Below are 23,500 nucleotides of genomic sequence, written 5' to 3'. Positions count from 1 at the left end.
TTTTGAGTCACCACAATGACTTATATCTTCGATCCGACAGAGTAGAGATTTCGTTTATTTTTTTCATATCTTCATCTCACTTCCTCCGCTAGCCTGATGTTGTAACTACATCGAACAGCCGCTCTCAAAACAAATTCCCTCAAGCCAGAGTATATGCCAATGAACGCCGGCGGTGATGCTAGCGTACCGTGAAGGGGTCTAGTATAGCGGGTGGTATTGGTACAAGTAGAGATACAATTGAGGCGCAAGCGTTGTGTCGTGAATTGTCTAGGAGAAGCAGATACCGTCTACTCGTTGATCTTCGCAAGCAGCCTGTACACTATTAGTCGGAATGCACCAATTCCTTGGGTGGATAATATGCATACTCATGGTCCCTGAACAGGCTCAACTCGTCCTCGCCAACCTTGATAGGGCTACCGCCGAATTGCGGAATCAAGACCTTATCGCCAGGCTGTACACTCGGCGTAACACGCTTTCCATCTCTATCGAAGGCTCCTGGGCCGACGGCAATGACCTTGGCTTCGTTGAGCTCCTTGACGGCAGTCTCGGGCAGAAAAAGACCGGTCGCGGTCTTGGCTTCGGGCTTGACGCGCTGGACTAAGATACGGTCCAGGAGGGGGGCAATGGAGCGGATGGACTTGATGGCAGACTACTGGGGTGTCAGTCCAGAGGTCTCGAGCGGTGGGGAGCTTGCGGAGGTGCGGAGGTGGATAGTAATGGAAGAGATGGGTGGGGAGGGAAGCTTACCATGGTGTATGTAATTAGAAGTTTGCGATGGAGAGACAGGGTATCACGAGAATTGAAGATTGAGATGCGCTGGTGAGTGAAATACTGGGGATGTTGGAGAGCTAGAGACGGAGATAAAGATTCTCTGAGAAAGTTCGAGAAGGGCCCGTGCCCCAGACCTCGGAACAGACGCGTCGCAGTCCGAACTCTCTCCCGAATTCTCGTGCATTTCCCTTTCGGAACTTTCCTTAAGCCTCAGTTTCCCTGTACAAGCTTTTGCGCGCGGGATCTATGCCACGGCGTATATGTGGAGAAACAATGTCCTCAGGTTGAGGAGCTGCTCCTCTACTACAACCACAGGGCATGGAGTGTATAGATGGTATAGCTCCGAAAGGAGCTTGCCAGTCACAGGCACAGAGTTCGAAGATGCCCTAGCAAATGTTTTGAATTTGAACATGTGGCCTGAAATCAAAAAGCCACTTGGTTAGTAAAATTGGACAGTACCCGAGAAAGTGAGAATTGACTGATCAATAGGGTTCGCAATTAGTGGAGGCGTGGACTCTATGGCGCTTGCTTCATTGTATGCGCAAGCTAGAACGACTAATCCATTCCTTCCAATGGCCCATGGGTTTATCGTTGATCATAAAGTGCGCCCCGAGAGCACAGAGGAAGCAGAGTGGGTTGCGCAGCAATTGCGCGGGAAGTGTGAGACACCGCAAGCTACCTCATCAATCGTGGACACTAATATCGTTTAGTTGGGATGGAAGCTACCATACTCCCTCTCACCTGGCCCAAAGACGTCGACCCCCTCGATCCTAGGCGATTCGAAACGGAAGCACGCGCCCTCCGATACCAGGCTCTCGGTAGAGCATGCAAAGAAAAGAAGGTGCACATGCTCATGGTGGCACATCATGGCGACGATCAAGCAGAGACAGTAATGATGCGTTTAGCGAATAACCGGCTGCGTTCTGGTCTCCGAGCTATGCAGAGTGTCGAGTGGATACCCGAGTGCGAGGGAATATACGGCGTTTACCATAGCGGCAAAGCCCAGAAACAAGATACTAGGCTCAACGTCCCATTTCCCATAGAGCAGGGGGGCATTCAGATTCTACGGCCCCTTCTGGCCTTTGAGAAGTCACGGCTTATCGCGACTTGCGAAGAGAATGGCATCGTGTGGGCTGAGGACAGGACCAACCAGATGCAGACTTTGACCGCGCGCAACGCTATACGGCACATCTACAAAAATCACAAGATGCCGGAGGCGCTGAGTATCAAGTCACTAGTCGCTGTCTCACTCAATATGCAAAAGCGCATTGAGTCGCACAAAGCTCACGCCCGGAAGCTCTTCGACCTGTGTCCGATCAAGCTTGACGTTCAGACGGGTTGTCTCCTCGTCCGGTTTCCACCGCTGTCTTCTCTACTAGCTCGACCCATTGAGACCGAGACCGATAAGACCGAAGCTAAGGACAATGCGTACTGCCTAATAGAGCGTGTTGCAGCACTGGTCACTCCAAAGCTAAAGGCCCCGCTCGGTCAGATCGCGGGTATAATTGACTACATCTATCCCGAACTCGAAACCTCCGAAGGGTTAGGCCTCTCTGCCTCCGAAAGGGAGAATACCATTAAGTACTGTTGCGTTTACGGCCTCTGGTGGCGCATATGGGGCAAGCGCTCTCCTTTCGAGGTTCCAGAAGATGGCTTCCATCGTGCCCAAATACATCCAAGGGAATGGCTTCTCACCCGCCAACCTCTGCGCAATGACCCCGTTAACCATATCATATACCCACCCTCAAACATCACAGTGCCGATCACCACGCACACGACGTCGAGGCCAAGAGAGACATACCGACTATTCGACGGACGTTTTTGGATCCGGCTACGAAATCACACCGCCGATACGCTTACGCTCCGCGTATTTAACAAGGAGGACATGCGGCACCTTCCTACCGCACAAGAAGAAATAGGAGGATATCAGGAAGATGTCCTGACCAACGTACGTCCTCACCGCTTCATATCCGCCGCCTTCGCGCTCCTCAAACCATATGATCTCCGCTTTACGCTTCCTGCTGTGTTCCGCACAGATAGCGCGACGGGAGAGGAAACTTTGGTAGGATTCCCGACGCTAGATGTGCGTATGCATGGCTTTGGGGAGCCGGAGTCAGTGTGCGAGTGGAGTGTACACTACAAAAAGATTGATTTCGGAAATCGCTCGGTTGGCGATACCATTGTGCCTGGTTGTTCGCGATTGAATATGGTAGTAGAAGAGAGGAGGCAGAAGATGGCGCTCAAGAAGAGCATGTCACGACTGAAGCCGAGGGAGAGTCTCGTGCTTGGAGATGATGTAGATGAGGCACGGGATGATAAGTTCACGGGCTTTAAGCGTGGGTCTCATAAGAATTCACATCAGAACAGAACACGCAATAGACAACACATGTTTTGACGAGAGGGTAATGCAGGGCCAGGCTGCTGAGGGAGTGGGCATGTTGGAGAAGGAAAGCGCGAGGTAGGAAGGTAGGTGTACTTTGCGTGGGGAGACATTTGTGTTTATGTTGCAGGTCGAGACGGTGATATTGGATGGCCAGGTTCAGGGGAGACTGGGCGTCAAACGGTCTGCGGGAGGTCATTGTGTGTACATATATCGACTTGAATATTGGAGCTGTTCTTTTGGCCGATGAACGATGGTGAGGAAAGAAGCATGATGCGGTGGCCATCTGACAATGTTGAGCATGGACTCGGCGCGTGCTCACATGATGGACCCCTCCCCCACTTTCGTGTTTGCCACTTCATCATTCAGCCTCCAACCCCAACGGCCCAGCAGAATAACGATGGCCCAGCTTACGCAAAAGTTGCCCGGTCTAGATCTCATTGAGGATGTTAAGCTGATTGTACTGGATAATGTGCGAACCCCGCTACAGGGCTCTTGTACCTGAACTCATTAATGATAGATGTCATTAGATTTCTCTATACTCAGACCTTCGAGCGCTATGTCTGACATCTCGAGCTTGGAGCCATGTTGCCACGAGATATCTATACGCCAATATCGTCCTTGACATCCGCCATTCTAACGGTCAGCTGTCGGTTTTCCAGCGTTGCCTTGAAAATGGCGCCTTAAGACACTTGCAGTACACGAGAAGCTTGAGCTTCCTTGAGATACCAGATGCTCGATCCTTTTCACAAAGCTATTGGATCAGCGAAAGGTTGCCATGGCCGGAGATAGGAAAGAAATATCAGCTGTTGTTAAACGTCGTGCAACTGTTTCCACATAACAAGTTGCGGGCCTTTCGGTGAGTATTACTTTTGCGACGAGTGTGTTGACACTATATGCTGCATGTCTCGACTGGATCGATACCTGGCCCTTGAAACTTGTGTATTGCATCACAGCCCGATAACCTCAACTCGTCCCGCGTCTTCACTTTCGCAAACATAAAGGTTCATACGCAAACGATGCAGCCAAGCCTAGAGGCCAAGCTACTGTATCCCGTGGGCCTCACTGACGATTTGCACAGATACATATCTGGAACTAGTGTGGATCCAATCCTTCTCCGTCACATCAATGAACACCAAAAGTTGATTGATACAATTTTCATTCCACAATGCGCCGACCCCCGGCAACTGATCACCTCTACAAGGCGACGCATTATGGCAGGATTCCTACCGGAGCATAAAACTTGTTCTTTCGTCGAATTCGCCCAAATGTTACCTTCACTCGAGTCGCTATCCATTGTCTTCTGCGGCGGGTGGATAGGCAATATCTATGACTACTGGGATAAGAGAGACTACGTGGATCTCTTTCAGCACCGCAAAGTCAAGACATGTGAGCTCCTTATTTCTGGATACATGCCTTATACTTTCGCGGCCGCTATATGTCACATGTTCGACTTATCCACGGTGACGAGATTGATTTTGTCTGATTGCAATACATGGTTATTCGCAGCTGTTTCATGCTTGCCAGAACTGGAAAATCTGACGCATTTCCAGTTCTACACCAAGGACAGCAGCATGTACCCAAAATTCTCAGGAGAATGCAAAGACCTTTTTCAGCGGAACCAAAGTCTTCAGCATGTTTACCTCAGTTTGAGCTGGCTTGCGGATATACCTTTAGGGCCTGAGACACCCTCGGGCGACACATCATATCTCTGGCCTCTGCATCACAGGCTTAAGACGCTCGCCTTGTACGATCCAATTAATGAGTCGCTGGGAGATGATGTTCTGGAAACGGCGCTCGTATTTTTGCCAGACTCAAGCCTAGAGTACATCTGCCGTGAGTTTTTAGGCCTGCAACAATTTGCATTGCAACCGCCTGTGCAGGATCTACTGTCAGCCTGTCAAACTGACGCGAGGACGGATTTCCTACTTCAATATCTGGTCAGTTTGAGGGTGCCCCGGGGTGGCATTTAGGTACAAGAAGCTAATTTTACCTGGCAGGAACCTATCAAACTACTCAAAGATCTACGTATCTTGCAACTCTACGAATATCCCGTGAGCACGGTTCATCTTCCACGTTCTCTGGCCGGTGATGCAGCCGCTGTTGGCGCCCATCAAGTAGCTACTCGTTTCTTCCAGGGTGTACATCCCCATTGCCCCTACTTGAACGTGTTGGTATTGGGTATTGGCGGCGACTTTTTCGAACCCGAGTTTGCCCTGGGCGTTAATCATGATGACAGACACATTGTTCAGCGGGCCTCACAACACATATTCGTCAAGCGACAGAAAACACTTGACAGTGGGTCAGTGCACGTCGCAGCAGATCTTGTGTCGCCTATACGAATTTGTGATGAATTTCCCGACTTAGACTTACTCGCCTATGATCCTGGATATCAGATACTGCATCGGCTCAATTATCAACAGTGCTGATAAACCTGTTATTTCAAAGATCGTTTTTGCGGGACCACCGGTCTCATCGCGCCGGTTTTGTGATTGTCGATCTCGAAAAACATGGGAATGGCCACTTATCGATCACCTTTCCCAACAGGGTAGAGCCTATATAGACAAATATCCCTAATTTCGCGTATTCCTCACATTATGCGAGAACGGGACCAAGTACAAAACGACCGTGTGCACCGAGCCGCGTTGCCAATACTACGCCGCTCGCTTATTAGCCCTACAGCAATTTCCTTTGAACGTGAAATAGCCCGCGGGGAAAGTATGGAGTCACTGGGGGATCCGCAGTCGCTGTGCTAAGACCTTTGCAGCATCCTCTAATGCACTTCCGCTCAACGCTAGGACAGCGTCTCGACCGCAGCAAAAGAAATACCTGCATATCTGTGGAGGCCTAGACAGCACAGTGATGCCCACCCCCGCACCGCCCATCCGAGACTCCTTTCGGCACAACAACCGTAGAGCTAGTAATCGATCTCGCCGCCATTGATAGTGCACGGAGTAAAGGAATGCCTTTACCATCCACGAACGCGAGCATATTGCAATTTGTTCAGAAACAGATCGTACTGTTTATTTCTGATTGGATTCCAAATTCAGTTCTTTATGCAATTGTCGGGAACGTAAGATCTTGATGCAGGATCATATCAAGCGAATTTACAGGCCCTACTTTGCAGACTGCTTGTCAGACTCGCTAGCGACGGAGGGTACGAAGCCGTATACTCCAAGCGACGCATATTGGAGCCAACCGCGGCGTCCCCTACAAGCCTTTGGGAGGCTTAGCAACGTGGCTTAGCAACGTGGAGAGATGACGCCGATGTGGGAGATCGGAGTTTTTCCCAGGGAACCTTACAAGTGTAATAGAATAGGATGCCACGTTCGATTCCGCGGGTTGCGTACCAAGATAGCTGCTGCAGGGTAGGGTCCACTTTAACCGGATGATTAAGGGCACTACAAACACGCGTAAACCACCGAGTTCTCCAGCGGCCCGGTATCGAAAGTCTTCTTCAGGGCTAGCTGTTTGCCCATTTCACTCGTTCCTTGCTCAGCATCAGCCCTTCATATAACCCCTGGACCTAGACATGAGAGCTACGGTAGGGGTACATGCCTGTGTCTTGACCTTACATTGGTCCACCTCAAGCCATAAGAATAGATGCAGGGTTGTTTAAATGTTTAATGAAGCTCTGGCCTCATGTCAGATGTCTAGCGACGTAACTAGACGTAGCGAGGGCGTTTACAGCCTTCGGTCCAAATACATAGATGGGAACTATAAAGAACCTCGCGTGTCGCCACAACTCTTGTGTTCATGCTCTATCAAGATGGGTCGCTTCTCACTGTTCGCTTCATTGCTATTAGCGGCCGACGGCGCATTGGGTGCCAAATGGATTGGTGAGGTTAAGAAGGTAGACGGAACTGAGTATCAGTGCAAGTGCTACTCGGACAATGCTTGCTGGCCGACGAACAAAGACTGGGAGACACTCAACAAGACCGTAAATGGTCAATTACAGCTGGCGATACCACCAGGTGCTGTATGTCACAAAAGTCTTGGAAACTCCTCGGTCAGCGTCTACGATGCGGCGAAGTGTAAAGACACACAAGCGAACTGGCTGAACGAACAGTGGCTGTGGGTACCACCGACTGGAAGAGAGATGAGCCCACAGTGCTAATTATCATAGGACTGATCACCCAATTGCTAACCTCTGGCCATTCTCCACGAATAATACCTGCCTGCCAACGGATGACCCGTCTTCACCTTGCACTCGCGGTTTCTACGGAAATTATGTAATTCTAGCAAAGACCAAGGATCAGATCAAAGCTGGTGTCAACTTCGCAAGAGAGCGCAACCTGCGTTTGATTATTCGGAACACGGGCCATGATTTCATGTAAGTAATTTCCTCTAGATGCTTAGAGACCAGTGAAGCTCACGAAGATCAAGGGGTCGCTCCACTGGCTTTGGATCTCTCATTATCAACACACACAGCTTCAAGGACGTCAACTTCGTTCAAAAGTACAACGGACCAGGTAACTGGACGGGCAGTGCAGCCACCGTTGGCGCGGGCGTGCAGGGTCGTGAATTGTACCGTCAGGCTTTCGCGCAGAGTCCGAAGGTTGTCATTGTTGGTGGAGAGTGCCCAGTAGGTTTTTCGGTCCAAAAGCTTCGCATACGACTAACTCACGGTAGACTGTTGGATGGGCAGGTGGATATATCCAGGGTGGCGGGCATGGTCCGCTCTCTGGCATCTACGGCATGGGCGCTGATAGCGTCCTATCCTTTGATGCCATCACAGCTGAGGGCAAGTACGTCACTGCTAACGCCAAAGAGAACTCTGATCTCTATTGGGCTCTAAAGGGTGGCGGTCCTAGCACTTTTGCCGTTGTTACTTCCATCACCGTCAAGACGTTTCCTGAAATACCGACTGCTGGCACCATCCTCAACATCAATTCCACTCATACAAATGACAGCGCAACCTTTGGCAAGGCTTTCCACATCTTCCACAATCTGTCGAACCACTACAGCAACCACGGCATGTTTGTATATTTTGAGCAAGGCCCTGGCCTAGGACGTCTCCACGTTGCCCCATTCGTCGGACCCAACATGACTGAGACGCAGCTCCAGGGCGTCTTGAAGCCACTATACGACCAGCTGAATGCGGCCAAGATACCCTACGACGCCTACACCCGGTCTTTTCCGACTTTCTTTGAGTTCTACATCGATATGTTTGAGGACGAACAGCCGAACCAGAACTCAATCGTTGGAGGACGTCTCTTCTCACAGTCGGACATTGCTCAGCATGGCGATAAGATCGCTGATGCCCTCCTTTTTGCGTCTATGCCTGAGCCAACACAGCTGGGATTCAACGTTGGTCACATTGTCAACCCCGGCTACGGGGTACCCAAAGTTGACAATGCCATTCACCCTACATGGCGCAATGCGAGCAGCTTCGTCATCAGCAATGTCATCATGAGTGGCACCGAAAGCTGGGCTGTCAGGAAAGACCGCGAGAGCTTCAACACCAACGTCGTCGGCAAGGCGTTGAGGGATGTCTCTCCTTCTGGTGCTAGCTACGTCAACGAGGTACGTCCTTTGCAGAACAACTTGACAACCGGACAAGCAGCTAATCCAAGCGCAGGGTGATCTGAACGAGCCAAACTGGCAGCAGGCGTATTGGGGCTCCAACTACGCGCGACTTCTAAAGATTCGCAGCAAGTATGACCCCAACGGCGTCTTCTACACCCAAACCACGCCTGGGACGGAGAACTGGAGTGTGATCGACTACGGAACGAAGCTGTGCAAGAAGGCGTCTAAATAAAATCGTCTTTCTTTTTCTCCTGTATGCAGAAAGCTTTTGTATATACTACAGAATTTGATTTGGACATGTGTGTGTTGTTGTTGTTGACGAGTGTATGAAACGTGGAGTGGTGAGACAAGCTGGGGAAGGAAGCGCGGGAACGATGACGAATGTTTCGCGTTCCTCGCTAATCGATAATTGGACATGATCAGGGACGGATTGACCTTCACAAGCCAATCTGATATATCTCTCCATCAACACCCATCCCAACTGTTTGCCATCGCCCTGTCCTATATCGCTGCCCATTGCGCTTTCTTTTGAAGCTCGATCCCCCCCGCCCGTCCCACCCCCCAAGACTCACTCGGCATCCTCCGCATTCCGAATCACCACCTACAACAGGCACCCGTCTGCGATAGCAGCCCGTCTCCAGCCCGCAGCTCCCGCCGGCTTGTCCGGTCCAGATTGCGAGCTCACATGCTCCCTGCATGTTGACATACCCGCGAAACCTTGTTAATGTCGATTGAATGCCTCCCGTGCTGAATCCCTTCTTACGGGCCTTCTTCCGCAGTGCACTCCCTAGCCAGTGCTCGCCCGCCCAGCACCACGTACGTTGCCTCTCTCCTACTTCACTCCGGGATGTTGTCGCTAAGAAAACCGCTTCGCTAGGTCCTACTCGTTCCCACAACCGAAGCTCTCCTGAATTCGCGCGACAAGGAATCGAACACGTCGTACATTGACCTCAGCGGTTCAGAGGACTTCCTAGCAAGCCATGTGCTGCGCGTGCCGGGCGGCGTGGGCCCCAATAACCATGTCAAGGACGGCGGAAGCTTCAGGGAGACAAGGGGCAAGGCAAAGCAGTTCACAACCGCGAACGGCCGCACGGTGATAGTCAAGGACGCATTCGTGTACAGCAACAAAGGTGCACAAGTGAGAGTAAATAGAGAGAATGGCAGGCGCTGACAAGACGCAGGATTCAAGACGCTGAACCAAGCCCAGCTCTTGAGTGACACCATCTACTACCCCGATGCCTTCGATGCGCAACCGTGGCTGGTATACTTCATATCTCGACCGTTGATAGGGACATGGGAGGCCATTCCAATAATACCGGCTACTTTGGAGCTTAAGAAAGATGTAGTCGTGGCACAATCCGCTGCGGCGGGCGCTTCTGGGGGACACACCTCGTCCATGCCACGGAAGAAGGAGGTTAAATCCTTTAGCGACCTTCTGAACCATTTCCCAATGATTGCACGCCAGATGCAACCGGGGCTGGAGAGGCTTTTCAAGGAGTTCGGGAGGGAGCTGGAGAAACCACTGCCACCAACTCCATCACAAAGCTCGCGGGGAACATCTATAAGCTCCAGAAGACGTGGATCCGTTTCATCGGCAGAGACAGCGCCCTTGTCTATGCACAGCAGCATGTCCCAAGGCCCAAATGGGTTCATCTCCACATTAGAAATCAGCGATGACGAAGATCAAATGCGAAGATCGTTAGAGACAGCAGTCACTGCTGCGATTGACCTTTTTCAGATGGTGGACAAGCAACAGCTCTCTCTCCTCGGTGCAACGACGGACTTGACCGGCCCAATCGTGGAGCGTATGATCGAACGCTATATCGCCGAGCAGGTGCACCATTCGATCCTATTCCCTCGAGTCCGCGAGATACGGCAACTTGAAGATGCGGATCTTGAGCGTCGAACGCGACAGATGATGGACATCGATATATCGCAAGTGGGTATCGACATCGGAAACGGGCGCAGAGGCAAGCGAGAGCTCGCTATACGCCTTTCGAAAGCTGTGGACGTGTTCAAGAAGATGGGCGTTGCAGGAAGTCCACAGGAAATGCTCGAGATACTACTTGGTGTGCAAAAACACATCACTGAGCCGGACTCAGCATCAACTGCGAACCAGTCAGAGTTGCAAGGCTTAACGAATGGAGCAGAGATTTCGGAGAAGCCTGATCATCTTCTTACAATCAACGCAGATACTCTTGTGTCACTGTTGCTTATTGTAGTCATTCGCGCTCCGGTTCGACATCTGCAGGCCCGCCTATCATATATGAAGCACTTCATCTTCATCGACGATGTCGAAAGTGGCGAGATGGGTTATGCGCTCAGCACGTTCGAGGCAGTCCTATCATATTTATCACAAGACTCAGGAGGTCTACGAAAAGCAAGTCAGCGAAACCGGAGACTATGGCAAGCGACCACGTCAGGCGATCTGGCAACGATGCAAGGCATCCTTGAGCCCGATAGATCATTTCATGAAGATATGGACAGCTTCTCAGATGAGGATGACGTACGAGTAAACCATCGTCCTGTGAGATTCGCGGCAAGCTTCTCGGATCTACACTCTTTGGGATCAACCACCCTCAATGGCGACTGCGAACCACGAAGAAGACGCCGAAGCCCCTCACGTGACAAAAATAAGATCGAAGACGGTCCACTAGCACACATCTTTCCCTTTCAACGAGCACAATCACCCCCTCTGCCCGGTAGACCAAAGATGAAGAAGAGGGTATCCATGGATACGCGAAGCATGTCAAGCGGCTCAGCACGATCATTTACGTCTCGCACAACCCTCGACTCTCGCGTCAGCGCTATTGAAGGTGATACGTCGATTGAGAAACTCACGATGACGCAAGGTACTGAAGGCCAGTCGGTTCTAATGATGGCCATTGAGAGCAAGCAAGACAAGGCGTTACAGTACCTGCTCAGCTTGACAGAGTACTACTCCCCAACTTTTATATTCGAAGACTATAACAATGAGGGAACAACGCTACTGAGTGCAGCAGTTCAGCTGGCTTACGCGAGAACCACGGACACTATTCTCAACTACATCCTAGATAACAGCCCTTCTCCAGAGTCTTTACGACATTATCTGGCAAAACAAGACTCGAAAGGGAGGTGCACAGCACACTATCTCTTCAACCAACCGCGACTTCTCGACCGCATCGGCCATCTTCTACCTTGGCGGTTAAAGGATAAGAACGGACAGACGCCTATTTTCGCCCTATGCAGATCGTACGATCACGAGCAGTACCATGATATGGTGGACAAAGCCCTGTTAGTAGCAACTCATGACCAGGCCGATGGCCAACCGTTACATCTCGACGAACATGTCGACAACAAAGGAAATAGTCTGCTTCATATCATAACTGATCCTCAAATTGCAGTCAAGCTACTCTATCGCTGCGATTCAGATGCCAATGCTACCAATGACAGGCAGTTCACGCCTCTCATGGTGGCAAGCAAGTACGGCCGAACGGACATGGTACGAGCTCTGTTCCAGGACCCGCGAGTCGACCTCTCGTCCAGAGACGCAAGAGGCCTTACAGCTGTTGAACTCGCCAAAGACGATGATATCCGCAACCGTATCGATGATCTTGTACTGTTATCTAACGACCCTGGGCCTGATGGACGAACTACCACCGTTGTTCGATCCTTCTTCGTGGAAGATGGGACGGTGCGACTGGTATTGAAATCAGGAGCACCCAACGGAAATGGAACAATTACAGTAACGACTTGCCGCCGATCATCACAGGATTTTGAGAACCTTGCCAAATGGCTTGCCCAAGAACATCCCGCGTCCTGGCTACCAATTATTCACAACTTGGCGTCGCCTTATCTGATACCATCAAGGCCATCACGTTCGATATTACGCGACATGCAACTAAGGCTCGATGCATTTCTAAAGATACTACTGCGGCATCCCACTTTTTCAACACACGAGATGGTATGGGAGTTCTTCCTAGTCCCAGATATTGACTCCTCGATGCTCGCCGAAAGATCCGCTCGCAAAGCCGAGCTGCGAGTCGAGCGCCTACGCGAAGAATACGCTCCTATATATGATGTCCGAGAAGTAGAGCTGTTCGTACAACACGCACGAGAAAATATCCGCTCCCTCCATCACGCCTGCAAATCCGTTCTACGACGGACGAACAAGCTTCGCTCTGCGGCATTAGACCTCAATGACGCTGCCAAAATCTCTAATACAGCGGTTCATTCCCTCACGTTCCTTCCTCCCAAGCACCTAAACGCTTTCGAGCGCTACACCAAGACGTTAGCGCAGAGTGAGGCAAGTCCCATGGCTAGCTTCTACTACTCCATGAATGCCATCTCCAGTACCATCACCGCAATCTTAACCTCGCTCTCCCGCCCCTCCACGATCATATCCTCCATGTCCAATACCCAAAAGGCTATAGACCGACACAACCTCTCTGTTCGCCGCTCCGACCGCTGGCCGCTCGGTCTCCTCGACGACGCGCGCTCTCGTGTTCAGCGCGATGCGCAGGAGAAGATGGACAAGAGCAAATCCGAGTTGGAGGATCTTGGGAGGGAACTCAGGTATACGCAGCAAGCTGTTGCGGGAGAGCTGGCGAGTTGGCAGGAAAATAGAGTGGAGATGGGGAGGAGAACTCTAAAGGAGTTTGCAAGACGAATGGTGGTGATTGAGCGGGCGAGGTTGGAGAGTATGAGGAGGGCTGTGAGGGAGTTGGGAATTGGGGAAGGGAAGTCGGCTACAAACGGGGAAGCTGAGGTATCGGTAGACGTTTCAACGCCGATAGACTTGGGCATCTTTGAAGTGGAGACGCGACATGGTAGCACCGAAGTCGTGGCCGACGAGGTTCAAGAGGACGCCACTGATTTGATGGGTCATCGCCAAGATGAAGATATGGTCAACGGAATTGGGGAAACTACGACGGACGAGCCTCCTCCTGCTGATGAGGTCGTAAAAGGATTGGAGCATCCTGACGAGAGAACTGCATCTGAGTCGAAACATTAGCGTTTCTGTCGATGGTTTCCATCTTCTTTTGTATACACTTTCGCGTTTCACCTCACGTTTGAATAGATGGGATTTGGAACGGGATATACCAGGCTTAGTCCTAGCGATGGCGTTCGCGGTTATATCCCATGGGATAGTAGTAGTAATATATTAGACTCGACAGTAGTTGACTTTAATTATTTGTCATGCTTGCAGTAGTGAACGATGAAATGTTGTGATGGTCTTAGTGTATTATATGACTTTGAGAATTACTCCTTGTTGACAACGCTCGTCCTGTGTATTTCCACGCTCCAAGACTGTTTATTAGTGTCCGTATCTACCTGTCTGTATCCCAATCGTTCTGCACTGCCTCTTGACTATCTCAACAATATAGGTGATGTCAGAAGAGCTACCAAAATCTTCGGAACCCCAATGGGACGTAATTTCATAACCGTATCACCTGGAGGGGCAGGTGTAGAGCTGTCAGTGGGCGATTCTGATTCACCGGTTGGAAACAGTGCATGTCGTAGTCTTCTCAGGCCACCTGCCATTGATACGGGCAACGAACTTGGTGTCCTCCTCGCAACCTGTCCACAGGTAATGTTTTTACTCGCTTATATGCAACCGTATCTCGACTGTTCTATCCTTGGTCGGCGACATCGCTCTACTTCGGTCAGCCATTGGCCTTGTTCTCCGTGTTCTCTTAGCTCTTCTTACGCGTTCATTGTGAGGCTGTCTTACTATGTCACCCGCGTAGTTGATGTTAGTGCTGAGAATGGCCTGAGCAGGATAACTCAGAAGGGAAGGTGTGCAGGGCGTTTCGCTTAGCACGCCAAAGGGGAATAGTATGTCTAGATGTGAAGTTCTAGACTGTCATACTTGCAAACGCTACTCACTTCTCGCTTGTCATAGGAAAACACAGCTGTGGTCCGTGAACACTTATAACATGCAGCGGACCTCACTTTCGGCAACGACCAGAGAAAACAGGGATTTAGATCTTTGTCTGAGGCTCTGAGGCCTTCGTCTTTTATGCAGGTCTTGCACGACTCTATCTACTACTCCAGTAAGCTCTCCTGACTCCAACACCTAGAAGAAGACATTGTAGTGTGCAGAGTTGCAATCACCACTGATTCGTTCCTTGGAGGTTGGGCCTCCACATCTGCACCTACACTAACCGTTTGAGGTAAAAAGATCCTACAAGTCTATCCCTAACTGTCAACAGACTTTCCTGCTATTACACTCCTCTAGAGACAAAAGGCGCCCAACAAAATGGTATCTCTTTCCTTGTACCCATCAAAGTTTCAAATGCCACTATGTAGTCTCTCGGTCATTCGATACTGGCATGCCACCCTCGAGCTAACCAGAGGGTCTCTATCCTATCCGCCTCCTTGCAAAGTTTCTTGCGATCTCAAAGGGTAAATGGTCTAAACAGAGCCTCGAAACCCTGAATACCAGCCTGAGATGAGCTTCGCGGATGTTGAGATTCCGACACGTGGCGGGGTGTATGCGCGGGTTCTCCTCTTGCAATAAGACGGGAATTATTACCAGCATTGACGCACAGTGGGTATTCGATAGGCTGACCCACGATATCGGTTCGTTTGCATCCCTCACGATGTTCAGTCGGGTCAAACGTGAAACAGGCGATTGATATGGCCTCGACCAATCCTTTGACACTGCACTCCTGCATAAGACACACGTTTCTTCCAGAATCAGTGGATGAAAAGGGTAGAGAGCCCCGGTACGAATCGCCGACTTGGGAGTCCATGGTCCTTACCCGGGCCAACGCACTACGTAAGCCCCGAGATTAGAGTGCACAGTCAAATAGCCTTCTAAAACCCCCTCGCTCACCCATGTCTCAAACGTGCTGTCTTGTACTATGGGCAATCTTCTCGAAGGACGCTAGAAGCTTCGGTTCCGCCGTTGCAGTGGTCGGTGTGGGAAGTGGAGAGGTGCAGACGCATGGCTGCATATAAGGGTGCACAGGCTGAGCGCATTTGGTCGTACCAGGTTGCGAAATGTGCAGATATGACAGCGAAAGCATCGATCCTATAGGCACGAGGTGATTCGACTAAGAAGTGCTAAGTGAGCATAGGGCCATGCACAGGATCAGCCTGATTGAGACGGCAGTGTGTGAGCGCCACCTCTTCTCAGCGCTTACCGATCGAAAGAAGAGTAGTCTGAATGCTACCCTACCATTTCAGTAATCGAAATCACGCCTTGCTGTCCGCTCGTCCTCATCTGGACAGTAATCGCAGCGATTGGTTCATGAATCTCTCCCACACCATGGTACACCATTCCAAGCGTCGTCCGTTCCTCTGGTACTACTAACACGTCAGCCTGTCCTCCACCATCAGCACGGTCGTTAATTCCACCGTCGGCCAAACCTCTCGCCTGTCAGATGAGGAAATGCGCGATTGCCGCCCATAGCTTCTCAAGAGGTGTAAAACCATGTCAGTCCAGTAGACAAGCCGACAGAACTTCGTGACCACTAAGTTGGGACCACGGGGTGTCGGATATAGAACCGAGGGATTGGTGTGGTTTGTCGCCGATCAACCTGGCACAGGAACGTAACTGCGGGACAAGTCTCCAGCACCGCGTTCCTCGCGTTGTGCACAGGAGTTCGCAACTACCAAAAAGTTATTACTGGGCGAAGCGGCTTGAACAAATCATGCATAAGAGCTTTCATGGCGTGGCTCAGTACGGCTAAGACTCGGAAGGGTTCAACGGCGGGTTGGCTGTGCTGTCGAACGAGTAGAACCTTAACTAAAAAAGCGGGCAATCGCGATGATTCTTTGTTAATCGTGTGCTTCCTCGAACAAGGCTGAGCGTAGGTGGTCCTCCTTCAGTCACCGGACAGAGCGACTGTACGACACGCGCTACGAACTTAGTGTCCTTCACATTCCTGCACGTAACCCTCGGTAGGGTTTTCCATGTCGACTGTTCAATCCCCAGTGCTCTGGGACGTTCAAAGATGCAAGCACGAAATACGAAGCGCAAACATGTGAGTTTGTTCTTACTGCTTCATCCTCGGAAGAAAAGAAGCTAGTTTTGCGATTTAATTAATTGACCCTCGAACTGCACACGGGCTGCCTGCTGCTGGGTGCCTTGGAGCAACCTGCCCTAACCCTGTTGTGTTCCACCACATCACCGCATGTGTCTGCCAGGTTCCGTTGTTACACTAACTCCGGTCTGACCGTTTGAGCGGATTTGGTGCCACCATGGCACAAGCAGCCACATGGCTGAAAGTGCGGTGTCTCTTGTGCGACAGAATCCTTGTGCAGGAGAGTAGCATGTCGCTGATGCCTTGGAATTCGAAGGATACAATCCATCCGTGGGTTTTTGCGCTGATGATATGCACTGCAGGTTGGTAGGTTGCCTCATTGATACGTAAAGGAAGCGGAGCATGCCGAGCGAGCGCTGGAGACTGCCAGCGAAGCGATATCTTCAAGGTACCTTCGTATTGGCCCTATTCTCGCTACACGAAGCAGAGACTTTGCCAGCCATAGAAAGCAGAACTAACAGTTCCATTACGACGACTCTGCTACGGCCTCCTTCATCTGTGCCCTTACCTCCACCAAACACATCTTCCACTCGAAAAGCGCTTTCTCCACTACTCTTGTTCACTCCTCGTCAGGCGCTGCCACGACACGTAGCCGTCGGCGGTGATTGGATCTGTCGACTATTCGACATCCTTCCGCCTGCATATGCACTTCATCTATCACCGCCAATAGGCATCGGCATCCTTTTAGCTTGATACGAGAAGAGCATGCTCCGCCCAGTAGCCAAATTTGGTAGAGCACACTCCCGTTTTGGCGTCACACTAAAAAAGCTTGGTGCTGATTATCCTTGTCTAGTGTAGTGGGGTGGCTGTTGGTCCTGGGTAGGTGGCGGCGGGGAGTATTCAGTTGAGATGGAAAGTCGAAACGGGCGGCGTGATTATGGATTCGAGCAAGGGCATGTGAGGCGTCCATTGGGAGATATGGATAGAAACAGGCTGGTGTGATATGCGAGGCTGTCAGGCCATGGGTTAAATTTCAGCGAGGATAGTAATCGAACCTGATAGTGGCAGTAGTTTGCCAACAGTTGCGCTGGAGGATTCGCATGCCTGCTGGTAATAATCAGTCGATGAACTTCCGGTTCGTCAGAGAAACAACATCAGGCACCTCCAAGCTCCACAACTACCTCAACCGCCTTGAGGGGGCCTTTACACGCACCTCCACAGTTATGGCCTGATGTAAGAACCGCCCCTCGCGCCTCAGCGCCCTCCATCTCAGCCACCCCGGCAATCTGCCCCGGGAACGGCCCCATCACCCCTCTTTCTCCTATCACGCCTCTTATTAGATCTCTGTCCCTCGCCCTCCCTTCCGCTATTGGCGTTACTCGCAGTTAGGGTCATCGCACCCCTACCTGAAGGATTCTGCGTGGCTTGTAGCCACCCGCACATCTTCTGTTCCCCGGCACGGGAGCGCTAGCCGTCCGATGATCTGTATGGATGACGAATTGGCGGGCGGCATGACAATAGTTGCATTGCAGCGCAGAACACAGCTGGTGGGTGATGATGGACGTCACTTTTGAAGCCACTGCTGAATACAGGTAATGTCGATCTATTCCAGCGCGACGGCAAAGCGACGGGGTAACTCCAAGCCATAGCCAAGGTAAGCTATGGTATGACTTCCCCACAAGCAAATGCTGTAGCAAACCACTGCTTACTATGTTTATTTCCGGGGGGGGGGGGGGGGGGGGGGGGGGGGGGGGGAGTGAGATTGTAAATCACTTCACTTTTCGAGATATGACTGCACTTGCATGCCCTCCTATCTGTCTGGTGCTCGTCCCAGTGCAGCTTTGCAGCTTCGCCCTGAAGTTCCCAGCGCTTACCTACGTCATGGTCGAAAATGCTTTCTCAAACCTCGTCAATCATGTCGCGAGTATGCCTCGTGCTAGGAAACCAAGATGCCGGGTAAAATAGACTGCGTGGGTTGAGGTGGTTAATATACTCATCCCAGGTCTTGGGGGCCAGTTTCGGGAGGGTGATGGGCCGATAACGGCAGATTTGGGATCGTGATTGGCAAAACAACTTCGTTTAGGCAATATGTCATAGATGGAGAAGGATTTTGTGTGACGTTGTTGAAGACTGAGGAGATGTTGTACCTGTTGGAGCATTGCGCGGCCTACTTTACCAGCTCGGAAGCGAACAAGGCGATGCATTGTTCGAGACATTGGAGCAAGCGAAAGGCTTGAAGAGCGGAGCCCATGAGGCACAGCAATATCCACAAGCAGGCAGAAATGCGAAAGGGCCGAGTGCTAGGCAGTATCAGAATTGATTCGGTTGCTCGATTGCAAGCGCACTGTTGTGTCGCGTGCTTCGAGACGATCCGATCCACGCGCCCATGTTCCCTGTCCTTGCATAGCCCATATTGTACCCATTAAAATCTTCCAAAAATATATATACAACTGCGAAGCAGCGATGGAAACAGCGAGGCAGACATTGGCCAAACAAGGCCGAACCCGAAATGATGAAACAATACAACCCTTTGCAATGATGCGAAAACTTAGAAACCCACAAGCCTCCCGGTTTTTTGTCCTCGAAGACGTGCATGTAATCAAGTCTATAGTGCGAATGGACTGCAAGAAATGCGCGGCTGTTTTGTGGATTGGAGACCGTTGAACGGCGTCTGACGTAAGAAGAAACCAGACGCGAAGTCGCTAGGAACGCAGCAAAGTAAATCACAAAGTGTTGACGCGGGCGCGATTCTGGGTCCGCGATACTTGGCGCTTGACATCCGCGGGGGCAGTACGCATGGTAACCTTGAAGGTGTCACGAACGCGAGTGCGGAGCAAAGCCTCCAATGCGTTGTAGACTCCGCCGTCGATGCCTGTTTCAGCAGGATTGGCAGTTTTGCAGTAGCGCTCAGAGAACTTATCAATGAGCTTCTCGACTTTGCGCAGTTCTACGAGGACGAGCTGAGTTCGGAAGGTATCCTCATCTTCCGCCCCGAGCCTGAAATCACCTAGGGATGTGGGAGTGTGGGTGAAGGCCTCCATCTGTGTATTGACGGGACAATCTGTGCCCTGTTGGTGGACTCCAGCAATCGCCTGATACCACGAAAGGATTTTAGTGATTGTGAACGCGATAGTGGTAGAAAAATGGGGGTTTGTTGAGCAAGGGCATCCAAGTAGAACATAAAGCTTGTCAACAGCGCCCTTATTTGTAGAGAGGACAGCCTCGAGAGTTGGTAGACCATTTGAGGCGCCATTGAAGTCGCCTGCTGATGGCTGAGTTGAGGGCGGTGCATACAAGCTGTTCAGTGTCTGGAAGGCAAACTGAGTGCAGTCATGGTTCTGAAAGGTAGCAGAAGCAGGCGGAGTTGGCAGAGGCGCAGGAACCATCGGAGCAGGTGAGGCCATCATCTTGTCGTGTACAAACATTGGATCTGACAGACCGAAGAACTGGGGGCTCGCAATCGGTGGGGGGCTCAATGCGTCCAAAGGCGCAAAAATATCCGGTTGGCTTTGTACGCTGGCAGACCGCGCGTGTCCAGCATATGGAGAGTGAGATGGAGTAAAATGTGGCAGTGGAGCGAACATGTCCGCCGGGCTGCCGAACATTAGCTGATCATCATTTGACCAGCCGCTGACAAGAGAACCCGCATCCGAGTACGCTGGAGACTGGCTACCGTCAAAGCCATTCGCCATAAAAGCATCCTGATAATGGTATTCTGGAGTCGCTGGACTAAGGAAGAATGAGTCTGTTGGTTCCGGGGAGCTCTCAGCAGTGTATGAGGTAGTTCGTGGGATGAAATCGGATCTTGGTCCAAGAGGTCCACAGGAGCTGGCAGGCGATACATCGCGCATGATGGTGCCATCTGGGTTTCTGTTCTTGCGGGGCTTACCCAGTCTACATTTCTGTAAGCTTTTCGGATTCTGGAAAGACGGAGAGGATCAATCGTACCTCATGGAAGGAGAGTAGTTGCAGCAAATGCCCATGTTACCACAGCGGTGGCAGGTAGGTCTCACTTTATCGCATTTGACCTGATGGTGGCTTTAGCATACTATTATCTAGGCCAAACCAATGATGACGCCCTACCTTTGCGCGAGAGCATGCATCGCAGGAAGCTCGCATCTTTCGAGGCTTCTGCTCTCCGTTTGGACCTGTAGTCATTACAGTGTTCTCCGGGATGGCGAGCATGTTGTCCTTGGGTGGTGATTGTGATTGCTGAGGAGTGTAGGCTTGAGGTACTGCTTGAAACATTGTGTATATGTGGTGGGTGACCTTTGGATGGAGGCCTCAATGAGTAAGAAGAGGAGTACATTATATAGAGTAAGTGAGTGAGAGCGAATGAGTCCACCCGGACTAGGATCAATACGGAAAGGATCGTGGGAAGGATTCAGCGTACAGCATGCAGGCTACGTTCGCCGGTGCAAGGCAAGCTGACGCTGGAGGGGACAGGGACAGGGAATGCTGCAGCACAAAGCGGGCGAGCGTGCTTAGACTTGGGGCTGAAGCTTACAGCAAGTTGCATCTCCCCAATTGGGCCTGTGCCCAGGCCTGTAGGTCATATGGAGCGCGTCCACGCCCGCTAGCAATGGAGCTCGAGCCGCCTCGGTGTAGATACAGACTTTAGAACTTCGCCGACATAGCTTGGAGACTTTCTAGTTTGGGGTTGATGCCTTGTTGCATATTTTGGACAGTTTGGGAACCCTGAAATGGAATGTGCCAAACTAGTGGCACACGAACAGGCTCGGTAATCCGAGTCGAGGCTGCGCACGACGGAGAGAGTATAGCCGGGTGCAATAGATAGATTGCTTCCACGAGGGTTGTAGGATCTTCTCCGTACTTTCGGTACGCTCGTTCAGCAAGGCGATGACAGGCCCATCAGCTAGTCAGCTTTTGCTGCTGCAGGCCACGTTCAACTCTCGTTTTGAATCGCGCTCAACAATGGGTGTACGGGGTCTCTAGTGCTGACTTACCTTGTTCCGTTTTGCTATACAAAAATAAACGGCGCTTGCTAGCTAACCTTCGACACACACACAAGATCAACTGCGCCTAAGGCTGGGACTCTTGACATCATGGCTGCGGACGTAATCAACACGGCTAGTTCATGACATGTAAGGGCAGGTTTGGTATTCCCTAAGGCTGGGTGCTACGTAGGACAGTCGCACACCGTTGTCGAACCGGCGATAGATCTAAGCCCTGAGCTAGTTGGCGTTGTCCTCGACTGTGCTTTGAGAGTCGCACAGTCTGTAAGCTTGGTCTGTTCGTGCAGGATATGCACTGATACAGACTAAGACATTGCCCCATTGCGCAGGGACCGAGTACTTGCTGCTTTCACGAGATGAACCCGTACGCTCCACAGCTGGAGGCCTTGCAAAGTTTGCGTCTTTGATCTGCCAAAACGTCGCGAAGTATAACGTATCGTGGCCACAAGGTGCGCGTGGTACCTTGGTTCAGCCTCGAGCAAGGAGGGGGGGACGAGATTGTCAGCCCTGTAGCCTTGACATGGCTGTTAATAGCTTTGCAAAACATCAAAGAGGCGCTTCCAGGGCTTTGGAAAGTACCGAAAAGGCTCACAAAGAAGAGGCAGCGCTACATGTCGAATTTGCGCGAGTAGTGGGGTTTGCGAGGCGGAGGAGAACATGATGCGAGCGCCGCGTGGCTGCCCGAGCATCTAACCGCCCGTCACCCTCCCGCCCGCAACAGGCTTCCTGTCGGCCCCTGTCAAGCTTGGCCATTGGCAGAAGGTCACATCGAACGACCCCGAACCCTCAAGCTCTGGCCACACCATCCTTTGGAAGTCACAGATCTAGCGTCAGACGCCATGCTGGAATGCAATCTGCAGATGTTGGCCTTTCCACATTAACTTCTGCCGTCGCTTTCGACTCCCGCTCATTTCAGACCCTAGGTATCAGGCGTACCTCGATAGGCGAGAGTGATAGTACATTCCGGCTGGGTCCCTCGTGAAACATTGTATTTCGCGTGTACAAGTTATGCAAGTAGAAGTCTCGGCCTTTCGCTGTCATATGCATGGCTTCACCACATAGTCGCCATTTAGGCTGCGTATGCAGGTGGTACATTCTCTGTACTAACTCTCAAATAGCTAACAAATCCACACGTGTAGCAGAAAAAGCGTGCAATTAGATCGAGTCCACAGATCAACATCAAATGTATCTATGCCATTGAAATCTCCACATCGGCCGGAACAACACTGGGCGGTCCATCGAGCGATAACGAGAGGGAAGGCCATCACGTCCGCAGCGCGACGTAGTCCAATGGCCAGGACGAAAGTGTCAAGAATCATACTTCCTCGAAGATGATCTTATTCTGCATGCTCGAGCTGGTATCGTGCATTTCACACCCATGATGAGTATAAAACCAACACAGCTGCCCAAAGTAGATCCACGGTTGGCGTATAGTCAAGTGTCCGTAGAATAAAACTACTCTCTCGTACATGCGTTTATACCGAAGCAGGTTCATCAAACGCTTAAGAGACAATGTGACTGTGCTTCATGCCATGGGTTGTGTCTTGACGTTCAGCTGGCGAAAAGTAGATCGGTTTCGCGTTCGGTAGTTCTGATTTCCCTGATTCAATGAGTAATTACCAATTACCACTCCCGGAGACCGAAAGCTGTGTAGGGTAGCGTTTCTGCAGGGGAAAACAGCAGAAAACCTCCACGGTCAGTTACTTCGAATCAATTTCCCATGATTGACTAGAGAGGACCCCGTTCATTATCTTGCGGCTCATTGTGTTGAATGTAGTAAGATAAGTGGGAATTTCGTGTTCCAATTCTTTGCCCAGATTCGCTGGCCGACAGGTACTAGAAGTAGTTGTCGGAGACTTCTCATTTTGACG

General features: G+C 51.1%; 6 protein-coding genes across 6 annotated transcripts; 4 read left to right on the top strand and 2 right to left on the bottom strand.

Annotated features, from left to right (window-relative positions):
• Positions 1 to 287: 287 nt before the first annotated feature.
• On the bottom strand, positions 288 to 750 carry K460DRAFT_359589 (10 kDa heat shock protein-like protein; the record flags this gene model as incomplete). The annotated part of the gene is made up of 3 exons (XM_040932205.1): positions 288 to 312; positions 366 to 649; positions 748 to 750. The coding sequence occupies 3 exons, from the start codon at positions 748 to 750 to the stop codon at positions 288 to 290; spliced, it is 312 nt and encodes a 103-aa protein (XP_040783616.1).
• A 431-nt stretch (positions 751 to 1,181) lies between these two features.
• Positions 1,182 to 3,166, top strand: K460DRAFT_410444 (uncharacterized protein; the record flags this gene model as incomplete). Its single annotated transcript, XM_040937377.1, has 3 exons — positions 1,182 to 1,209; positions 1,261 to 1,431; positions 1,482 to 3,166. 3 exons carry the CDS (start codon positions 1,182 to 1,184, stop codon positions 3,164 to 3,166), a joined length of 1,884 nt encoding a protein of 627 aa, XP_040783615.1.
• Positions 3,167 to 4,136: 970 nt separating this feature from the next.
• K460DRAFT_371051 (uncharacterized protein) lies at positions 4,137 to 5,801 on the top strand. The gene is made up of 2 exons (XM_040934271.1): positions 4,137 to 5,091; positions 5,152 to 5,801. The coding sequence occupies exons 1-2, from the start codon at positions 4,171 to 4,173 to the stop codon at positions 5,578 to 5,580; spliced, it is 1,350 nt and encodes a 449-aa protein (XP_040783614.1). The 5' UTR covers positions 4,137 to 4,170; the 3' UTR covers positions 5,581 to 5,801.
• A 1,119-nt stretch (positions 5,802 to 6,920) lies between these two features.
• K460DRAFT_321847 (FAD-binding domain-containing protein) lies at positions 6,921 to 8,995 on the top strand (the record flags this gene model as incomplete). Its single annotated transcript, XM_040930496.1, has 5 exons — positions 6,921 to 7,225; positions 7,278 to 7,484; positions 7,538 to 7,736; positions 7,784 to 8,677; positions 8,733 to 8,995. The coding sequence occupies 5 exons, from the start codon at positions 6,921 to 6,923 to the stop codon at positions 8,910 to 8,912; spliced, it is 1,785 nt and encodes a 594-aa protein (XP_040783613.1). The 3' UTR covers positions 8,913 to 8,995.
• Positions 8,996 to 9,296: 301 nt separating this feature from the next.
• K460DRAFT_371048 (uncharacterized protein) lies at positions 9,297 to 13,867 on the top strand. Its single transcript, XM_040934270.1, has 3 exons — positions 9,297 to 9,496; positions 9,558 to 9,810; positions 9,862 to 13,867. Exons 1-3 carry the CDS (start codon positions 9,416 to 9,418, stop codon positions 13,671 to 13,673), a joined length of 4,146 nt encoding a protein of 1,381 aa, XP_040783612.1. The 5' UTR covers positions 9,297 to 9,415; the 3' UTR covers positions 13,674 to 13,867.
• A 5,509-nt stretch (positions 13,868 to 19,376) lies between these two features.
• On the bottom strand, positions 19,377 to 20,838 carry K460DRAFT_295007 (Zn-II 2Cys6 regulatory protein; the record flags this gene model as incomplete). The annotated part of the gene is made up of 3 exons (XM_040929528.1): positions 19,377 to 20,547; positions 20,602 to 20,681; positions 20,737 to 20,838. The coding sequence occupies 3 exons, from the start codon at positions 20,836 to 20,838 to the stop codon at positions 19,377 to 19,379; spliced, it is 1,353 nt and encodes a 450-aa protein (XP_040783611.1).
• Between the last annotated feature and the right edge of the window lie 2,662 nt (positions 20,839 to 23,500).

This window comes from Cucurbitaria berberidis, assembly GCF_010015615.1.
Source record: "Cucurbitaria berberidis CBS 394.84 unplaced genomic scaffold K460scaffold_6, whole genome shotgun sequence".
NCBI lineage: Eukaryota > Fungi > Ascomycota > Dothideomycetes > Pleosporales > Cucurbitariaceae > Cucurbitaria > Cucurbitaria berberidis.
Note: the sequence above shows the minus strand (reverse complement) of the source record. Positions and strands in the feature narration are given on the sequence as shown.